Below are 22,114 nucleotides of genomic sequence, written 5' to 3'. Positions count from 1 at the left end.
TAATTCCAACCTGTTCCTCAATCTCATTCAACATATAGCCATAAAAATGCTTGCACAAACAAACAAACAGATGTTAACAGAAGAAGATAGGATTGCATCTTTTGGCTTCCTTATGCTAACATAATATGCTGTGAAACGTGGCCTATCTATCAGCCCTCCTAGCCATTTCACTGTTGGTCTTACTGGAATTCAGGAAACATCATTCTTTCTCCCTCCTCTTCACATATTGAGTATCACCATATCCTCAAGCAGAAGGAATTCTCTAGTCTTGTAGCATAAACTGCTTGGAGACTGCTATGCATGTGTACATCATATACATTTGCACCAGACTTCAAATTCAGTACTAACACGGCCTACACAGGTACTTACCTCTCATTAATGCTTTCAGCCCGGAGTGTGTAGACTCTGTCAATGTGGGAGATATGGAAGATGGGCTCATCTCCAGAAGGGTCTGTGGGTAATTTTACTAGTACCTCATTTAGAAAAATGGGCTGTAAAACATTAGGCAAAACTAGAATCGTACCGCACAACATCCGAACAGATGTATTCAGCACAGAGCAACTTACAAAAGATTTATCTTATGCCTGCAGTATCTTTCCCCTTCTGCCTGCGTCCCATTTTTCTTCATATACATCATCTTTAAAAATGTTCTTATTATCAAAGATATAGGTGCCTCGAGTCTGGGAACACTTCTGCTGAGGTAAGCAAGCAGCCTCACGAAGCATAGAAATCTCCACTCCCACAGAGAGCAGCAAACACTACTGTCCTCATCACTCCCTGATACATGTGACCTGTGTCGAAGAGGCTGTTTTTGCAAAACTTCAAAAGCATCTTTTCTTATCTCGCCGAAGCAAACAACTAGTTTTCTCCCCGTCAGTCCCTGGAATCCCCAGCACATGCCAAAGCTTTCAAACTTCTATTTAAAGGCTACTGCCCACACACCCAGTACGGGAGCTGCTGCCTGCTGTACGCACTCTTAGCGTATAACCCATCTTAGTCACCATTTAAGAGTGGTACTTACAGTTTTGTACATTTTGTATTGCAGATTAGACTTGGGGCTGAAGACTTTGTCTGTGCCAGAAGAGCCAAGAGGTTTTATGATCTGAGTCAGGAGGAGGAAATCGTTGAACAGAAAACCATACAGCTCCTTGTTACTCTTGGCTTTATAGAGTTTCCCGCTGTGCAGAAACTTGCGTGGTCCCAAGCAGTTTGTAACAGAATTAAATACGAGTTGCTGCGAAAAGTAGAAGAAGAACAACAACGCACTGTATAAAGTAAAACAATCGGGGTTCCCCTGAAAGAGATCAAATATAGTTTTGAGTCCTGACATCGGTTTCAATTTGTGTCACAGGGATGATGAGCAATGTCTGCCTTGCGCATGATAAGCAGTGCAAGTCATAGAAAGGCTACAGGAAAATTAACTTTAAGGCAGCCCATCAGTTGCACGGGGCATGGCCTGGACAGTCAGAGAGAAGCCAAAAGCATTTGTGCCTCCTTTTGAGGTCCTCTGCCACGTGCATGCATCTCTGTGAGTGGAACTGAGCTGATGATGACCTGTCCTGGATTAGCAGCTGTTATGCAAATCGCTGAGCTTTCTTAACAAGGCCTGGATTTCTGAATTGTGTTTGAGTTTCACCCATTAAAACATACCAAAGGGCTTCCACATAACCTGTCTGTGTGTACCCACCACACCTGGAGTGAGAGGCCAGCAGCTGACGAGTGGCTGGAACTGGCAGCATTTAAGACTCATCCGGAGGTTTTTAACAGATGAGTAGAGCCTTGCACTTTCCGAAAGTGTAATTTTCACGATTATTTTCACTAGGTGATGGTATGGTTCTTGCCATCCTAGTTGCCTGGGCAGCTACATCTGGAGTGGCTCATTTAGAAACATCTCAGCCAGAAAACTGGGGAAAGGTCAGACCCCTCCTTGCCACAGATTCAAGGCTGCTACTAGCATTACTGTGTCAGCAAGCAGCCAGTTGCTCTTTCAGATAATATTTGCTTGTGTTCTAGGGCCAGCCATCATCCATGGAAGATAAAAGCAGCCACCTTCCTTCATGCAGTAGTTATAAGACACCTGAAAATGACTTGGACCCTTCTGGAATTGTCATACCTGTTTTTCCCTTGAGACAGTTAGATTTCAGAAGATGAAATGCAATGTTTTGCAGTTTATAAACAAACCAGTGCTTATTATTTTTTTTATCTTCTAGAACTGAAAACTCAATGCATACTTTGAAAATCAAGTTGTGATCTGTCTGCCTCTATTATCTTCACCAGTAATAGGTAGGCCATCAAAATATCCTCCCTCCTTTTGCAGGACATATCGACACAATATTTTCATTATAGTTTCAGTAGAGCATGTTACCTTAAAAAATAACACATAATGGGAGGCAGTGATTCTGTCTGTAAAGTCTTCAGAGACTTGATCAGTATTCTTGAGTTTTAAAAATGTATACGAAGTTTTATCACAAAAAATACTTTCTGTTATGAGTTTTAAAGCACTCCAGGATGGTCAGGTTATAGCTTCAGGATGAGATAGAGCAGTACAATAAATGCTGTACTATAAAGAGCTATGAAACTGGGACGTTGTGGTTGAAAATTGCAGCATTGAACCTGGCACCAGCCCAGAGGTAGGCAACAAAAGCAGCATTTATCATACAGAAGGCAATAAGACGAGCAGCAAAAAGGATTACGTGCGGAAGTGAAAGGCAGCCAAAGAAAGACGAAAACAAATGATTGGAGATGATATGACTTGATTAATTACACTGTTTGTCCCCTGATGCAGTGCCATAAGTGAGCCATGGTTTCTTCCCGACTGGTGAAGAAGTGTGTCCACACTTGCATTACTCTAGAGAGCACTTTGTTTACCTCTGACAGGCCTTCGCACTGAACGTGAGCCTGGATCCACTCCAGCCTATCGGAGTTTTCCTTCTCCCGCACTCCTTCATTTACTTGAGAACATAATTCTTCTGCTTTCTCAAGAGCGTGCTTCAAGTGACTGTGGTCAGGGTGGTTTTCAGGAGTGTTTTCTATTATCTACAGATAAATAAAATACATTAGCCTTTTCTGTTATCTGCAGTTAAAATGTATTCATATTGTCAGCCCCACACTTCTGTATTATTTCTTTGTTTTCATCGGGGTTACAAATTTCTTTTCATCCTCGACAAGCATGAAAAATAGGAGACAAACTAACAGTCTGTATGTGAGCAGCTGAAACGAATGCCGGCCTGCAGAGCCTTTGCATCAGCACATAGCCACTCTTCTGACATACATACGCAAATTCCAGCCATATACAGAAATACACCCATGACTGGTTAAGGAATCTCTTAAATTCCAACAACCAATTTATAATACTTTCCTGCGAAAGTCGCGGGCCAAGTTCAACAGCGTTACTCAGGATGGTAAGCGTTAGGCAACAACTGAAAGTTAGGAAAGGGCTGTAAGTTATCCAGCAACATAAGCTGCGCAGTGAGGTACCTTGCAACCATTTGGCATTCAGGCTTGCACACTGAATGTCACTTACCAGACTATGGGGAGGGAAGGACACTGTGGAAAACAGCAAAGATGAGCGTAAGATTGACCCGTTACTCCCGTTATTGAAATTTTAAAGTTTTCATTCAGCCTTTACTGCCTTCTGGTTCTTTGTGTGCAAGTTTCACCTCTTTCTAATGGCAATCCAGAGTAATTTCGCTGAAGCCAAATGAGGGACCACATTTGCTCTAGCGCGATCAAAAATAAAAGCAAACTCCACGTTCCCTAGCACATCAGATATCTAAAAGTGATAAAGCTTGACACAAACAGGGAAACTACCCTGTAATTAAGCCATAAGCAAAGCAGCATCAAAACCAACATCTTTGCAAAAGAACGTACATTTTTAATTATTAGTGGGTATCTTGTTACCCGTTGCATAGGCTTTAGTAGAAAACTTGATAGCGGCATTCCTTTACAGCGAGGATCCATTGCTAACCTCTGAAACATTAGAGAGGTAAAATGGTGTTAGTCAGTTTGTTTAAAACCCTGCAAAACAAGCTCCTCCAAGAAAGGAAAATGTAAGGCAACAAATGAACAACATGCCTCAGCTAAGTCTGTTCTTAGATCGCACAAAATGTCAGTACAGTAGAATTTATTGTATTTTTAACAACATATTCTTCCCCTGCCTTGCCTGTACAAGAGAAGAGCTTCTTCTTACTGTCCCAGTACTCACTGTTTCTTACTGCCCCAGCATTTTACAGCAAAACCATTATTAAACAAAGGATTTTGTGGCTCTATAGTTGTTTGTAAAAATGTATTCTTTCAATGAACACACGGACTCCTTCAATGAATGCTTAAGTCTGGAGAATCTTCATTCTAGCCCAACACAGAGCACTATTTGAGAATATGTTTTGCAAATCAGCAAACGGTTGACCTAAATTTATAGTGTACAGAATTCATGGTGACTGTTGCTTTTCTCACCTTAACAAACTCCTTGAACTCAGGAACTTCATCTGTCTTCTGCTGGATGAGCGCCGCCCCATTGAGCTGGCAGCTACAGAACCGAATGTAAGGCTGCATGTGTGGCAGCTGAGCTGTCAGTATGTCACCAATCATTTTCACTGGCATCTTCTCTCCAGACATCTTCTTACGCACACGCAAAGCCCTAAACGTGAAAAGGCCATGTGTGTTTTATTAGCAGATCACTCAAAAATGATTTCTTGTTTATGAAATAAATGGTGTGATTCTCATTCACTACTGAAATAAAGACACATCTGAATAATAAATAGATCAGACACTAGATTTACTGCATATTGTAAGAATACAATAATCAAGACTGTACCCTCAGCCAACAACATTTTTCCCTCTTGTAATCACCCAACTGTTATTTGACATTAACTTAATGCAATGCCAGATCAGATACAATATAAAAAGGAATGTAATTTCCTTTTCCATTACTTTAGAAAGAAAGTAACAGATATGCTTGTGAATGAGGGATAAAAATCTTACTACTACTTTAAGCTCTAAGCTACTTCTAGTTTTTAGCCTGGTTTCCTATGGAAAAGATGTTTATTGCCATTGAGCTGCCTCCATTTGTCCTATCCATGTCATAACTTTTCAACTTGTGGGGCATTTTCAAATATATTTTACAAAAAAGGAGACATCTCAAAGTTATAAAATCCCTGTAAGTTCAACGAAAATTAGCAGCTCAGTAGGGAAGAAAGGAACTTTATTAATCCTCTTGCTTATGAAGATGCAAGTTTAACTTGATCCTCACTCAATTTCTCTGGCAATGACCAGAGGAACAACAAGGATGCAAGTAGGGAGACTGAATCCATTGGAGGCCATAGAGAGTGGAGGGAGAAATAAGGGTACTAGCACTGGGCTGAGTTTCATGGCAGACAGTTTGGGTTGCAATAGTTGGAGACTTTGTAGGGAAGGGTGCAGGGTACACTGGACACAAATCCATAAGAAACCAGGCTTTGTTGGCACCGCTTCTCACAAAACAGCTCATTCAGGTGCTATAAGCCTACAGTAACTCAGAATAAGGGAGGCAGAGGTTGTTGTGCTTTGTTTTGCATTCACAGCAAATAGAACTGGAACTGGGTATGGGTTCTGACAGAGGCAGAAGAAGTAAAGGTCTAGGACAGGACTGTGGGTAGCCTTGGCAGGGGCTACTCTTCAGGAGAGGTTGATCTTGCCTTCCAGAACACATGGACAGCAAAAGCAAAGTAAGCGCAAATACTTACTCAGCAAAGAACTCCTGGATTTTTCTCAACCAAAACAGTAAGCCACAGCAAACATTGTTAATATTTTGCTTTTTTTCAACAAGGAAAAACACATGGCCCTTTTAGTTACTACTTGCATAAGTGGCAAGTATTTTCATGCAACTAAAAGGAGAAGCAGGGGGAGAGGTCCATGACTTTGTTATTGTTAAGTATGGGGGAAAAAAAAAACAAACTTACTTCAGTAGTTTTATATTGCACATAATCAGCTCCTTCCAATTAACAAAAATCATAGCAACTTCTTTTTCTGTTAGCAGCTCAGATTCCATTAGTGGTTTCTGGAAGATCTACAGATTCAGAAAATTAAGCCATTTAGAAAGTATATGGTATGTATAATCAACGTGTCTAAGACTGATGACGCTCATTTCTTCAGTGTGGAGGCGAGAAAACTTTACATCAGAGTGGCACTTGACACTCAGTGGAACGGACTTCAAACATGTGCTGTGCCCTAGAGATCCATAGTGTTCCCTGATAATGTTTGTGAGCAGCGTATGGCTTTAAAAGAGCATACTCTAAATTTGTGTTGGTGGTGTTAATTATGACCTGGATAATCTCTTTGAAACTGGGGAATTTTAGTCAGAGGTCTCCTGCAAAATATCCCAGGATTGCTTTGATGATACAACTGAAAATCCATTTTACTTTGGACTTCTGTAAAAACGGAAGCTCTGATTTATCTCCTAGTGTCTCAGGTTTGCACATCTTGATCTCTTTTTCAAAAAACAACTTTCCCTCTCTGTCAAAAGAATTGCCTAAGTCAGTTGCCTGGACTAATTCCCTTTTTTTCCACATAAGGGATACACCTTGTAAAATTTAAAGAAAATCACAGTGAGTGATAACTGAGTGCCACTGTGAATGTGGAAAATGCGCTTCAAGCTTTAAGAACGTATACGTGAGAAATAAACATTCAAAATCAGGAGCAAAGAAGGTTTACTAGAATGATACTTTAAACATCAGTGTTTTGATGATGGTAACACAAGAGCTTAACATTAGTTGCACCCACACCCATACACACATGCATACATATCTATACATCTATAGATATATAGATACAAAAATGCAATACAGATCATCCTTAGGAAGTCAAAACCGGCAGTGATATAAAATAAGTGTGCGCAGTGAAATTTTTGATTTACTTTTAAAAGGTGAGTAATTAAAATCTGCTCCTAAAGCTGCTGTGCCATCTTACCTCTGTGACCAACTGCAGATCATTTACATAGTTCTCTTCTGTGACAATGAGCTCGTGGATGTATCCTTGCCTTTTTCTTTCGGTAGGTGTCAACATATCCAGAAGATGCAAATCTGCACACCCTGGAAAACACAACAGGATCCTAGATTTTACTTACAGTCATTGCAAATTGATTCAGATCTGTAGCAGTTCAAGTAACCCTTAATGAACAGTAACTACTGCCTATTCAGTTCACTTAATCATCATCCAAGTGTAACGGCACAACACTAACAATGCTTCATCTCTCACTGACTCAAAACATCGTATTTAATACCTTTAAAAAAAAAAAATCAAGGCCATTTCTAAATGCTAACTTTTTTCTGGTGGCAAAGCTTAAAAGTCCCCCTCACCACTACCCGCCCATTTCCACCCTCACCCTGAAGTTCACTGTCCCCTTCGGTTGTGCCATTCAACTGGAGCCACACTGTAAAACCAACCCCCAAAAGGTTTGCTGCTAATAAAAAAAAGGGGCAAAGACTTCAGCTGGTATTAATGCCAAAGAAGATGTAGAGACATCCTAAAAGGGAACAGAATTAGGAAAGTGTGCTACAGGCCTTGATGCTCTGATGGGCACTGTGGAATGAGAAATAAGCCCTCAGCTTACAGATACTCTAAATTCTAGGTTAGCCTTTATCCTTCTAGTCAAAGTAGGCATCCTAATCAAGAAGGTAGAGCTTAGTTACTTTCTTCAAACTTCAGTGAAAAATTGCTTCTAAATTTTTGAAGGACTTTAGCCAGAAGACATGAAGGTCAGTGGATATCACTCCACAGGTTTTTTTGTTTGTTTGTTTGTTTTTCCTAAAGCATGCAAAAAGTTTGTAACTAAGGACTCAACTTCCATCTTTCCATCAAGAAAACTGATGGAAACCACCTCCCTTGTATTTATCCTATGCAGATGTTAGATTTTTAAAATAAATTCTAGAATCTCAATTTTTATTTTCTATTTTGAACTACACTAGAACAGTTAATTACAAATTTTTCCGTAAGCTCATATTTTTTTACTGAGCTTAATTAACTTCTGAGACCACCAAGCAGAATGTTTTCTTACAGTTTCACTTTTAACACTATTTTTATTACTATTCTGCATAAAATAAAAGGTATTTCAAAAAGGAAAGGTGCTTTCAAACAGGTTTAAAATTTTTTGTTTTAAAAATGCACTATTTACAACTATTTCTACGCAATGAAAATTCTTCAGTTTAATTATTTCCTATAACACTCAGCAAAGTATAGGCAAATATATTCCCCACAGAAACTGACTTTCCTTATGGAAAGAGTTCTGACCAAAAAAATATTCAAGGAGACCTTCACTTCATGGGGTTTTAAATGGTCAAGGATTTTTTTTTTTTTTTTTTTTTAACATTTTTCACAAGCATCAACAATGACATCAACCTACTGAGATCTGACAGGAGTTTTTAGATCAGATGTTCTCAAATGCTCCTAATCATATCACACCCCAGACAACGCCTTCAGTTCTTTGCATATAAAGTTAATACTTTGATAGTATTTCCCGCATTTTTAGCTTCCTGAATGTAATTCAGGAGCTGATTCTGCGGTATGCCACTAGCAAGGTCTGCATGTATCAGCGTTAAGTTTTTCATGGACTATCTTCCAGTTTCTGCTTCAACTAATCTGTGATCCTAATAAGGTAATGATGGATTAGACTTAGAAATTATTTTAAAAAAAAAAAGTGGATACAGACAGTCGAGTTAGTTTATGATTAAGAAGCTGAGAATAGATCGGATTGGAAGCATAAGCATATTGATAACGCTCCTTTGAGAGACAGTACATTGCAGTCCTTTAGAAGATGCAGCTGAAACTTTGCTTGAAATAAAAAGTAGGTTTTGAGAATTATCACTTTTATGCCAAAATAATCAAAGCACTCGGCACACTTAAAAATAAAAAGTTTCATTTCTGTTTAATAAATGGCTGCTTTCAGAGCATTTTCTTAGTTATCATGTAAATCAGAGGTAAAATAAACAGAATTAGTTCTCCCCATGCACTGTCAGCTTCATTAAAAGTGAGTAAAGTGTTCAATTATTTTTCTCCAGAGACTGGGGAAGTTAACTTTTCAAATACGCTGATGACCTTGGTTTGAAGTGTGGTTTCCAACCACCAGCCCTTCAGAGGAAGCATTTAACATTTTAAATCAGAATATATTTTAGCAGCTAGCTTGACAGCCAGCCAACTGGGACGTAAATGGGCTACACGGAACTTCAACAAAGGGCCTGCTCTTGAACACTAAATAATTGGGAAAAGTTTCTGCTTCAGTCTGAGCAGAATATGCAGGAGGCACTTTTCTGATACGGAATTTTCTTCATGAGGTGCACAAGTAGTAAGTCTTTTCTTGTCTTTGTATTAAAAACATCAAAGAAGAACTGGGTTCCTTTCCAAGGGGCAATGTCAGGCCATTGGGCTCTAGCTAGTTTTTCATGGACGCCAAAGTACTGTGCGAAGTACTTTTATGAACTTCCAAATTCCACTTGCAGCTGTAATAATATCATTCATGAATTCAAGTCATTAAAAGAGACTCCTGCTAGGGGCTCGACAGATGTCGAGATGTCAGATGTTTCCACTAACAGATGGGAAAGCTCTGCTGTGGATAAAGTATGGGACCTTACCTCATCGTAGAACCAGTTAATGTTTCTAACTTAAAGCACACAGATAGCTCTTCGTGCATACAGCCCTGCATACTTAAAATCAGGCACGGGCACTTGTCTTTTCAGTTCCTGAGTGCCCCATTCTTTCACATTTTCTCTTCTGCTCTAAGAAATTAAGTGTTGGATCCCATCTGGAAGGTGCTGAATTTGAATCCTGAGCTACAAACAGTAGCTAGTAAACTAGTAAACTCAGAAAAGAATGGGGAAATTACAATAGCTAACTTGGTATGTTCTCAGTACTGTGAATACACAAATTTCTGGCCTTTAATTTAATAACCAGTAGGACCCCAAGCAGAGGCATTCGCACAGGCTCACCACACTGGTTACTCTGTTTGGACTTACAGAACCAACACACAACTTCTGTAACTCAAAATTCCTGCTCTGACCTCTTATCACCATGGGACTTGTAGGACTAAGGGATTCTAAAAACGTAAAAAATAATTTCTAATATCGTTCTAAGAAGTAATCCTGTTCCTTTTCCTTACAAAGTCAGCCCTGAAAATATGGGTCTTACAAGCCACTAAGCTTGAAAGCAATGAGCAAGAGATGCTGCTTTTTAAACTCACAGATCTACGTACATGGGCACAACTTCCGATTTCTTCTAATTCGGGGAGATTTTCTAAACCACATGAGATTTCACTGTAAACCTTTTGCTGGCCCAGTCTGTAATAACAAGATCCCAGCAGAGAGGAATCTCTTCTATTATAGGGAACCAGAAGTAGTAAAAAATTATGTCACAGTTTTCCTCCAAAATCTTAAGAAGGGACAAACAGCACTCCTGGCACCTTCACTCAAATTACAGCATTTCACCATTCAGTCTTCTTAACAACTAGCTTCAGACGCAACCACCAATTTCCCCTAAGTATCTTGTGGGGATAGACCCTCCAACAGAGAGACTATCATCTCAAGCTTTTGCTGAGGACAGTGCAGAGTCTGGTGATCAAGCAGATATCTCAATCTCAAGCTTCTGTGATGCAAAAATCCTCTTTCACAGGTATTTTCAACATTTTCATCATGTTTGTAATTTCTCAACTGGACTAGTGAAGTTTATTGGTAGAGCAGAGCGTTTTCCTCTGGGACAAATGGAAGCAGGATCTAGAAACAAGTCTGGGAAGTCTCACTTGCAAAATATTAAGCATTACTTTGTTTTTGCCAAGACCAGACACCACCAACACATGTGCCTTCTCCTCCTGTTCACACCAGTCAGCTATTACCAGATGGAGAAATTGCCACTGCCAATCTACACAGGCCAAGCAACAGACACAAGGACCTTTTGTAACCGTTTAAATTTTCTTTTTTTTTCTCCTAAATTCTAGAACTAGAATGCCTAAGTGCTAAAGGCAAGTTTTGTAGTCTTCAACATCATATACTTGTGATACAGTGCCATCACCTTCATTTTGCAATAGCAAAATCTTTCTGCAGAGTTTCAGGTTAATACCTTAGTTTCTATGAAAAAAAATGTTTTCGTATTCAATCAAGGGAAGGAGGTAAAGGAGAAAGGTGAGACAGTTGGGAAGGAAACCTACTAAATCCTTTCAGAAAAAAACAGAACACGTCTACCACTCCCTTCCCAGAATCTGCTTGTAGAGAATAAAACCCTACACGTGAGGGCATGGATGCATCTAAAAATACAAGTTGGCTGAGATAACTGTTTCCTGGACTGGTTTATTCACATCAGATAACTTTAAATCTCACCTCTGAACTATGAGCCAGGACCTATCTTGAGCCCTGACGGCTTACTGTGCAGTAACAGCAAATCAGTCAGGAGCATCAGCCACAGATCCAAGCCAAAGGAACTGCACAGTCCAATTTTACATTCTCTCCCACAAAAATAAAGATGCTGTATAGGTATTTCACTTGGAGTCAGGAATGTGGTAACTAAATGTAGTATTATAAAAGTTAAAATACAATTTCTTGGTTTTGTTTTCATTTTCTTGGGCAGTCCTCCAGCCATCATCTTTCCTGGCTTCAGATCTTCCCTCACTCAGAAGGATTAAAATGAAGGAATCAAATCAGATTTATTTTAATACTTATTTGGATCCAACATATGAAGCAATTCAGCAGAAAAAAAACTACACTTGGCACTGTGAATGCAATGGAGAAAAGATGAATCCGGTTTCGGCCACCTAGGCCAGGGCACAGAGAACCTTTATCTGTGACACTGATTTGAGCCCAGTTCAGACCAGCACTCTGCTAGCGCTGGCACCAGTCCACAGCTGCGCATCATGAGTACCAGCTGACCTGGCAGCATCAGATCAGCTACTCTAGGGGCACAAACTGGTACGTGGACAGACCAAAGAAAGAAGCTGGGAAGTGAAGGACATATGGGTGCAGAGCTTCCTTCTCGCTGCTAGAGCCAGCTGCTGCAGAGGGGTTAGACACAAAAAGATAGGCAGGGCATGAAGAAACAAATGAGAAACTTGGGCTAGAAAATGGAGCCAAATCCTGTGATCAAGGAGCACTGCAAGGCCACAGGGAATCCAACACCTAAAAGCTCTACGCTCACATGCTGTAGGACAGCTGCCTCAGGTATAAACATCTTTTCACCTATGGACACTAACACCTACCTTTTCCATGAAATGCTTAATTAAAGTTACTCCACAAGATTAAACTTGTTCTAAAATCTGGCCTCATATTCTGTACTGCTCCACAGGATTAATAGACGTTATAGAAGAAGGGTTACAGGTTTGATTCAAATTAGTTTCCAGCTTTACAGGGACATTGCAATCTGAATTCTTGTGCTGAGGAGAAGCACTACAGGGCTACAGGGCTACTTCCTGGGTTGGTTTTTTTTTGTTTTTGGTTTTTTTTTAAAAGAGATTTCCAAATTAAGACGTATGGAAAGGAGAGGAGAGGGGAATGAAACAACTATGAAACTTGCTGTAATAAGCTACAGAAATTTGGTTTTTTTTGTTGTGGTTTTGTATATCAGAATTATGTTTAGACATACTATTAACATTACTAGGTTATGCCAGGGAAAATAATTCTCACGATTTCTCCTTACATGGACAATAATCCGAAACGAATCCTTATTCATGGTAAAGTACTCCTTTGCAAGCTATCAAACATAAAGTCCCATAAAGGCCCATAAAGTCTACACACAGGAAATGAAGCCTTTGTGAAATAATTCATGTTTTTAACTGCATCCAGGACAATTTTCTGAAAACATTCTTCCAGGGTTTGGAATCAAAAAGTCACCTTAGCGCTCTCTCTTTAGCTAAGTAGCAGCAGTTGTCTGTGTGCAGGCACTTAGCTTGCAATTCAACTGATTAAACAATACTCGAGCTATATTGTCGCTGACCATACTGAAGCCATCCAAAAAAAAAAAAAAAAAGTTTAAAATAAGCCATTTATTGTCATCAGAAGAGGACTGCATATAAGGAGCTATTTAACAAGAAGTTAAATAGCTGGAGTCAATAATCACAAAGAACTAAAAAGAACTGCTTGAAAACCAGAGAACAAAAACAGAACATGCAGTTATTTTGCTGCCTTGTGGGAAGGCAATAGGCCATTTACAAATGTGTTCTGTGAGCTCACTGGGACTGAAAGACATGCCACCGAAGCTCCAAAAGAACTGAGAATTAAATAAAACTGATCCCGAACAAAAAGCAAAGCACTCTGGATAAACCCGTATCTTAGAGTCCGAGTTTTTTTGGACAGATTTAAAGCATTGGAATTGAAATTAACAAATCCCCTGAAAAAAACATTCATGGAATTCCCTCTTCAGTAGCTGAATACAGAGGAAATTATTCATAAGGTAAACAAAGAAACCTGTGAACAAAAAACCCCACCACCACACTTGAAGTGGTCTCTAAATCCACTGCCCTCTACATCCCTCAAGTGACAGCTCCTCTTCTGGAGCTCCCGTGCAAAGGGAAAAGGTACTTGGCAAACAAAAATTAATAGAAAGAATGCATTAAATTGACCAGGAAGCAGTGAGACTGCTCTTTTTCTTAATGTTAACTTAAAATACAAATGAAATAAGAAGTAATCTGAATGGTTTCTTGTTTTGTCTATGAAAATCTTGTTTCAGCCTTGACTGGGACAGGGGAAACAAGAGTGTGGGCACATTTCCATCACAGGAGACAAGGGTTTTTTGGAAACAGGTTTGTTTGCTGCAGTCCAGATCTGGGGCTTTGGGAGGGGATTGTGTGCCTTAGGAGGTTAAAGATCTTTTCAGATGAACCAGGAAGGAGGAGAGAGAGTCAAAAGTGGATTGAGACACAACCCTGAAAAACTAATATTTTATGGAAATAATCAGTTTTCTTTATTAAAGAATTGCTTTCATATGCCCTTTTTCATATATATATATATATATGTATGTATATATAAAACCAAAATTTCAGACATCTAAGAAAGAGTAAGTGCAGTATCTTGTTCCCTGCTGCTCAAGGGAAAGAATAGATTGAACACTACCATGCCAAGCTACAGTAGTACACTTAAGAACTTTAATAATTGACTAAATAAACATGATCGGTATTTCAACAATATGTGTCGATTTAAGCCACGATGGTTTTAATGTCTTTGTCTAGGACATTTTAAATGTGTTTTTCGGTTTTTGCGAGTTAACTATCCTCAACAACAGACTGATTGATAAAGCTGCTGCTCTGTTGAGCAATACACAGTACTCTTCTGTATGAGGAGTCCTGGCACAACATACACCAGTGTGTGTCTGCGGTGTGTGTGTCTACAGAGAGACAACTCCAGGCTGTTCTTTTCACTTCAGCCGAAAACTGACCCCAGGAACTTTTAGAGCACTGTGATTTTGGAAGTCTTTTAGCCTTGGAAGTCTTGGAGCCATCACTCTTGGCATCATAAAGAAGGATGTTAGGAAACAGGTAGCCTGCGGATCATTATAACAGCTTTATTTTTTTTTTTTTCTTACTTGATTTCATGGAAAAAAAAAAGCAGCATCTGAATCCCTATATCCAAAGTATTGTCAATATTTCAATATTTGGAGAAAGTATGTTTCTGGCCTGAAGTCATAAAAAACAAAGTGTCCCTTGGGACAAATGCTTTTAGTCAAGTTATAAATCTTTCAACACAACAGTTCATTATGGGAAAATAGAGATATCCTTTCACTAAAATAACATTTTAATACACAAAGTATTGAAATAGTGGAGTAAAAGCTGGCTACATCACCCTCAGTAAGCAAAACAATGGACACTGAAAATCACAAGTATTACGTTCTGCTCAATTTCTATCATACCAGGCAGCATATTTTTCAGCAAGTGGCTATAATGGATAAGAAATTTTTATTTGTTTTTAATGGCAGAGTATAAAGGAAAAATTTGTGCATGTTAAATACTATCCTAAAAAGAAAGAAAATCTGTGCAATCGTGCATGTTTTAAGACTAGAGCTTCTGGCACAAAACACAGAGCCTAAGTCAATGTAAACCCATGGTAAAACAACAAAGAATCTACCAGTGTAGTGTCAAAAAAATCTCAACTGATTTGTAACATGTAGAAACCACTGAATAGAGAAAGAAAGGTGCAAAAGGTTGCAGATAGTCATGATCAATCTGCATAATTATATTGAAAAAGTATTCAAAGAAATGAGACAAGTGTCATTTTGAAATTAAACAGGTGGGCTTCAGGCTATTCTGGTGGCAAATTCATTACATGCACTAATGCCACTTGGTGAATTCTATGTGTACACAGCAACAAGACAACAAACACATTTTAGTCTATCTTTTATATGAAGAATTTAATTATCTATACATGTAACTAATTTTAAAGGCTGTATTACAGTTGTTAAAGCTGCAGGTTTTTATATATTTATATAATTTACATTCATATTGATGAAATACTGAAGTGCAATTGAATAAGGAGCTTCACTTGTTCCTTGCACCGCGTGACGGGTCAGATGGAGGGAGATGGGGTAGGACTAGAAACGCTACAACACTGCCAGCATGAGATTTAGAAATAAATGAAATACATAAACCAGAACATAACTAAATGGTAAAGTAATTAGTAGAACGGCTATATTGTGCTTGAGGCATTGGGAAGAGAGGGTTTCTGCACTGACAGCACCAGGCATTTCATCAAGAGCTTGTAACTAATGCTGGAAAGACAAACACGGCTTAGCTACAGCACATCTACTACATAAACTTGACTGTAAGCTCCGTTTAATATTAATTTGTATAAATTCCACAGTCTAGTTTAAAAAAATGTAAACATTGAAAATTAATTGCAGGGAGATATTTCTATACATTCTTTCTTGTCAGGAAAATTATTGTTCAAAATGTGTTGTTCCATAGTCGTAAGAAAGTAAAAATGAGAAATCAAACTTCACGTAACCAAGATGAAAATAAAGAAGTTAATTCTCAAATCCCACATGAATGTAGCATTCTATTGATTTGAAAATGCAAAAAATGAAACATCTGAGACAAACACAAACCAGGATGTTCTCTAACTGTATGCAGCTACAAGTAATGTGCAAAATAAAAGTAACATAACTGGGATAACAACAGTATGCAAGGTTAATATCTCTTGCATTGGAAGGAAGTTAATTTCTTCTCTCCACAATGTATTACACACTCAACAAGGAACACCTGATACATACAGTACAACAACTACAACAAAATATCTTATCTGTAATTGGGCACATTTAAAGATCCTTAAACTGATTTAACTCCTTCTGTTCTTTTGTAATTAAAAAAAAAATAAAAGAAAAAAAAAAGAAGACATATTGACAACACCGGACAAGTGAACAATAAAAAAGAAAGATACATAAAGTCTCAAATTTATGGACATTTGGAACAATTTTAATAGCACATGCAGCATTCCTTGATAGTGGGTCTTTTTGCACAAACAAAATTGCAATGAAGAAATTTAATTTACACTTTTCCTTTAAAAGTCTAAAATATATATTTAAAAATAATTTTAAAACTACTGAAAGCACCTGTGCAAAGGTGGAAAAATTAGTTTGGTAACTATGAAAGCCACAAAAGGACCCACTATCCTCTGATTTTTTTTGTGTTTTTTGTTTCATTTTAATTTTGCGTCTGTATCTGTAGGTATTTAACTCAAACATTGTGATTACATGCAACTAATGTAAAATGAGGTAAACTGCTCTGCAGTGTGTTCTTCTACTCAGAAGGCAGTAGATGATCATGCTGGAAGCCACATGATCAAGGCTGCATCTCCCATCATCCCTCTGGGCAGTGATATGGGATAGTGGGTCTCTTTGAGGACTTTCAAGCCTGAGTGGGGGATGGACAACATATGATTCCTAGAAAAAGGAGGAAAACAACACATAAGCAAAACAAAACAATGAGCAAATTCAAGCTAGGAAAATGAGTCAGGCATGTAAACAGCATGGTGCAAAAATGATAAAGGGTAACATGCTACAAAGGGGATGGGAACTAAAAATAAAACAAACATAAAATAAGGTTTGCATTACAGAAGGTCTTCAAAGAGACTTTGACAAGTGCAGCAGTGGTGAAGCTTTGAGTTCTGCAAACCACAGCAGAATCACAGCAATGCTGCATGTTTCGTCTTAAAAGTACTACACAAATAATCACAGCACGGCAGCAGAGAGGGTCACTTACATTGCTGGCTTGGGTCCATGTCTGTTGTCAGCTTCACATAGTTGGATGGAAAGAGACCCACTTGTCCATTCACCTCCCCTTTCCACCAGTCTGGGTCTTCCTTGTTAAGGACGTTTATAATCTGGCCTTTATTGAAGGCTAGCTCATCATCATTCTGTGCGGTGTAGTCATACATGCCAATTACTTGGCACACTGTAAGACAAAGGAAGAGGTCTGTCACGCTGCTAATGTTTCAGCAAAATATAAGCTATGCATAAACCAACTACAAACGCTACAGATGTCACAGTATAGTTCCGAGTCTATGCTGATCTGAATCGGTCCTGCCCCTCTCTCCTGTGTCCCCTGTACCAGTGCTTAGCTGAACCGTCAACAAATTGGCTCAATGTGATGAAAAAAAAAACAAAAACCACAACAACAACAACAACAAAAAAACAAACAAAAAAACTTTTCTAGCAGTGCTGCTCTCTCTGTCAGCTTGCTGTGGTGTCAAGATCACAGTAGGAAGGGCAGAGCACAGCAGTGCAAACAGAGAACAGTGTAACCTGCCTGGAACTGTACCCAAGATGTTTTGGTTTGAGAGTGCTCAAACAGTAGAAGACTACTGGAAAAAAATAAAAAATCTTAGCAAAAAGTCAAACACTATGTTAGCTTTCTACTCACACTTCCTTTTCGCTTTACATATATCTATTCTGCGCCCCTGCAAAGCACCAAATTGTTGTACATTTATAAAAATAGCATTTTGCATCCTCACCAACCTGTTCTGAAAAGTATCCTTTCCAACAGAACTGGTCAATGGACAGAAAAGTCTGGGAAACATTTTAAGCTCCATTACCTGAAGCCTGAAAAAGGCAGTCTTTTCTAATTTAGCATGGACATGCTCAACACCACTCTATAATTCAAGAGAAAGCCAATGGTGATACCTTTGTACAACACCGAGACGTTAGGAACACAAAGATCTTGGAAAGGGTGAGAACAATAAAAAGCATTCTAGGCCATTTCAGCTGCCCTTCTGGCACCATGAGACCACTTCCAGCAGCGTATTTTCTATTTCCTTACTGTGAAACTCATCAAATCTGACTGGTTCTCAGGATACAGCAGTTTCTGATCAATTATAATAGAACCATTTTCTTAATTCTCTAAAGCAGCAGGACTGTTCATTTAAATATATAATTTCCTCTATTTCTCTGATGTTTTCTATATGCCAAGTCACAGGGCTTCTGGTATTTTGCCTTAAGACACAAGACTTCTATCTAATTAGCCTTGCTGTCGGGTTCTCTCTATATTCAGCCTACAATTTTCTTGTATTTTCATTCTTGTACTCAGCTAGTAATGTATTTAAAGTTGTCAGATAGTCCTCTCCCTTTTTAGAACTTATATTTCGGAAATTATTCAACTCCTTTCAGTTAATACTTTGTGCCTGTTCACAAACGTCATAATCAAATAAACTCCACATTAACAAGGCCTCCACGTATATCTCAATATTTAGCTTTGTTAGGTACAAAAGGAAGAAAAATATAATAAGTAGAAATAAAAATAACTGGGCACTCACTGTCATTTATCACACCTAATATACCAACTAAACAAAGTGTACGTTTCCCCGGAATACTGGAGATAAACCAGCATTTCTACAGGAATGTATATTATGATGCGTTCCCAGTTTAGGTAGTTTTGTGCTAACACAAATTCAAATGTATGAACACCATTGATATTCACATTTCACTTTAAAGACCTATGAATCTGTTTTACAGCATTTTTGTTTCAGGTTTATAGGTTTTTACTAACATCAAGAACGATAAAAAGTTTAAAGCTAGACCATACCTGAATACAATACGCACATTAACAGATTTGTAACCCATTCTAGAGTTAATTTCTTTCAAAAACTTTGCATTCAGATCATTCTCTTCTACTTCAGAGAATTTTATGAAATCTGGTGCTGTCCAGTACTATCATCAGAATACCTAAATAGTCTAATGGGATTCCAAGAATCACCTTGAACTTGGGAAGGTAATTTGAGAGAATTCTTGAAGAGATGAGACTCCTCAATTGAACCTGCAGCAGTGACCTCATCTTGATCTTATCTACACTTGGTCACAAAGCTCAGAATACACCTTAGTCCTATATAGGAAGCTCTTACAGTAGGTCCCAGCAAGAAAGTTCTTCATTTATTTTAAAATCCAAAAGCCATTACTAACTACAGAAGCAAGCTACAGCCTACCTTCTCTGAGTTCCAGTACTTTTCAGCCATTTGCTTCCTTTTTAGAAAGATTGTGTATTGACTAATACCAGTTCTACTGCAATGGCAGAGGGAATCCAGGTTCTCATGCAACACTCATGATCAGTACCATCTGTCTTTCTTTAATTAAGCAGAATGGTTGAAACACGTTTCCTATTATTCTTATATTGTGAACTTCCTTATGCCTGACTAGCTCCAAGTAGCAGGAACAGTTCTTTTCATTTCTCAACATCAGGAAGGACACATTCATGACAAGTTTAGAAAGGAACACACACAAAGCAGTCAGAAATTAAGAAAATCTCAAAGTATAAAGCAAAAGTATCCATGCAACAGAATTTTTTAAAAAGTTTTTCAAGTCATGCAGTTTGCATTACAGTATGACAGACTGAGAGCATATACATCAAAACAAAATTATAAAAGGAACAAAGGCTTTGATAATACTGTGATCTGATGGATCCCCTACTTTCAAAACCCAGACAGTAATGACACACTCTCAGACCCTTCATAATGCACCACCTTGGGCATTATTCCACCCTTGTAGATGGTTTTCTTCAGGCTTTTCCATGTGTTTTGCTATAGTAAGCCTCGCCATTAACATACACTATGAAGATGCTTCTCCAGCATTAATCTCTTAACTTCTTACATTAACCACACAGTTATAGTGAGGTCATCTAGCATAATGCAAAGACAAGATTCTTCTTCTCACCCTCCAAAATGAAAGGTCTATAAAAAAGTTGAATTCAATAAAAATTAATGTCATTAAGATTTTGATGTTCTGTAAGCAATGAAAAAAGTGCTAAAAAGTTTATTGTGTAAAAGCTTTATTAGCATGTGTGAAAGGTCCCAGACTGTCAAACCTGAAATAATGTTTTTAAAAATAAATAAATAAATCCCATCATACTGCCTTCTAAAAGTATGTGTCTGAATGCTGAGTTACCATTTTAACTGCAGGACCCAAAGTCATCAGTCTTTATAGAAGTCTGATTTTCTGCATCTTTATGACTACCATCAAAGGAGCCAGCTAGCACCATTTATAACACCTGCCTTCTCTGCTATGGTACTTTTATTTATAACAATGACATATGAAGCTAATACCTGAGTATTTTATTCTAGTTCCATAAACTGCATGGTAATCCTTCGTTCATATTTAAAGGAGAATACTATGCTCACTACCATTTTTCATTTAGAAACATTTATCTCATTTTGTCATTTTAATGACAAACAGTCAAAAAAAAAAAAGCCCTGGGGAAACAGCAAGCTTTTGCCCCCTGCCACTCCCAACTAAATCTAAACAGATGATAGACAACCATGTCAAGTCTTTGGTTTATGGAAGAAAATACATCCATTCTACATGGTTTTGTTAGACAAGAATCCTCTTTACTTAGTACTACACCAACTCACAAGTCCAAAATGGTTCAAGACTGAAACAGTCACGAGGAACAAACTTTTTGTTCCCAGTCTTCTGCCTGGCTTTATACCTTGCAGTAGACTGATGGGACTGTTTGATACTGCCTGTAGTGGATCTGTAGCAAATAATTTTTAAAATATGATGGTTTATTGCTCTTGTGTCCTTTCATAAACCTTAAAGTAAGTAGCTATACAGGACAAAAAGCTACATCTTCATTTGAGTGGTTTTCTCACACTTCCCCTTATAAAAAAATAAAAGGTTATGAATGAGACATGCCTCAACTGCTAAGCCCATGGACTACCCTGAACTTTTACAAACTCCTTTACTACAATTAGTGCAAACAAATAGGACTGATAATTTGAATGTTTTACTCTAAGATTTAATGCCACAGATGGCTTTTTAGCGCTCACCAGTTCATACCTGAGAGACTACCACCATAAATATACAGACCAATTGTATGTTTTTCTCATTTAACAGAAAAAAAAATTAAGAATTTAACCAAAGTGACTAGTATAACAGATACTTAATATCCTACTGAATGTCCACAATTATTTTTAGAAGTCCTTTTGTAAACGACACACATTACAAAAGCAACTTTGTTAATGCAACTGCATTGCTTACCTGAAGGTAATGCTGTTGATTTAGGTAGCTCGGTTGGTGTAGTTTTACTGGTACCAGGGCTCAAAAGTTTTACGTAATTAGCAGGGAACCATCCTATCTGCCGTTTTTTCCCTCGTGCCTAGTAAAAAACCAATTCTTTTAAGAGGATTAAGCACATCAATAGATCCTTAGACAAGGTAATTCAGCCAGTATTTTAACTACCTGCAGTCACACTGACTATTTTAGAATAAGAAAAATCTATTTTATAAGAAAAAAAGTGAGCTATTTTTTTGTGGCAATAGTTTAATATTGATACTTCCATTATGTGAAGTAAGCTTTTAAAATACATAAGCAGCAGTTTATAATATCTAAACAGTAGTTATTTACTACTAATTTGAGTGATTTTTCACTTAACGGTGTTCCTGTTTTGTGTGCTTTATAATTAATACTACAACCCTGATCCTTCTGAAAGATTTTTCTTGATTCTGTTTAAGTCATAACTCTAGAATAGTAGGCTAGCTATTGCATTAATGAGTGGCAGCACTAAAATGCTTTTTGCGTATGCAAAGAATTGCATTTAAATAGATACATAGATTGTGATAGTTTAAGTATATATTAAGAATCCAGATCACCTCTTTTATTTTAATTAAACTACCTAAACTTTTTAATAGTCTCTCCTGCC

General features: G+C 38.0%; 1 protein-coding gene across 3 annotated transcripts in view; it reads right to left on the bottom strand.

Annotated features, from left to right (window-relative positions):
- Positions 1-22,114, bottom strand: part of ITSN1 (intersectin 1) — a 138,885-nt gene that overhangs the window by 4,797 nt on the left and 111,974 nt on the right. For all 3 annotated transcript variants that reach the window (XM_086764962.1, XM_086764955.1, XM_086764972.1), the window contains 9 exons: positions 21,454-21,571; positions 17,192-17,383; positions 6,943-7,064; positions 5,937-6,043; positions 4,453-4,636; positions 3,871-3,969; positions 2,869-3,036; positions 1,022-1,234; positions 370-491 (listed from right to left, as the gene is read on the bottom strand). In XM_086764962.1, the coding sequence (XP_086621088.1) occupies positions 370-491; positions 1,022-1,234; positions 2,869-3,036; positions 3,871-3,969; positions 4,453-4,636; positions 5,937-6,043; positions 6,943-7,064; positions 17,192-17,383; positions 21,454-21,571 (1,325 nt within the window). The remainder of the gene's footprint in view (positions 1-369; positions 492-1,021; positions 1,235-2,868; positions 3,037-3,870; positions 3,970-4,452; positions 4,637-5,936; positions 6,044-6,942; positions 7,065-17,191; positions 17,384-21,453; positions 21,572-22,114) is intronic.

Source organism: Chlamydotis macqueenii, chromosome 1, assembly GCF_036417535.1.
Source record: "Chlamydotis macqueenii isolate bChlMac1 chromosome 1, bChlMac1.mat, whole genome shotgun sequence".
Classification (NCBI taxonomy): domain Eukaryota; kingdom Metazoa; phylum Chordata; class Aves; order Otidiformes; family Otididae; genus Chlamydotis; species Chlamydotis macqueenii.
Note: the sequence above shows the minus strand (reverse complement) of the source record. Positions and strands in the feature narration are given on the sequence as shown.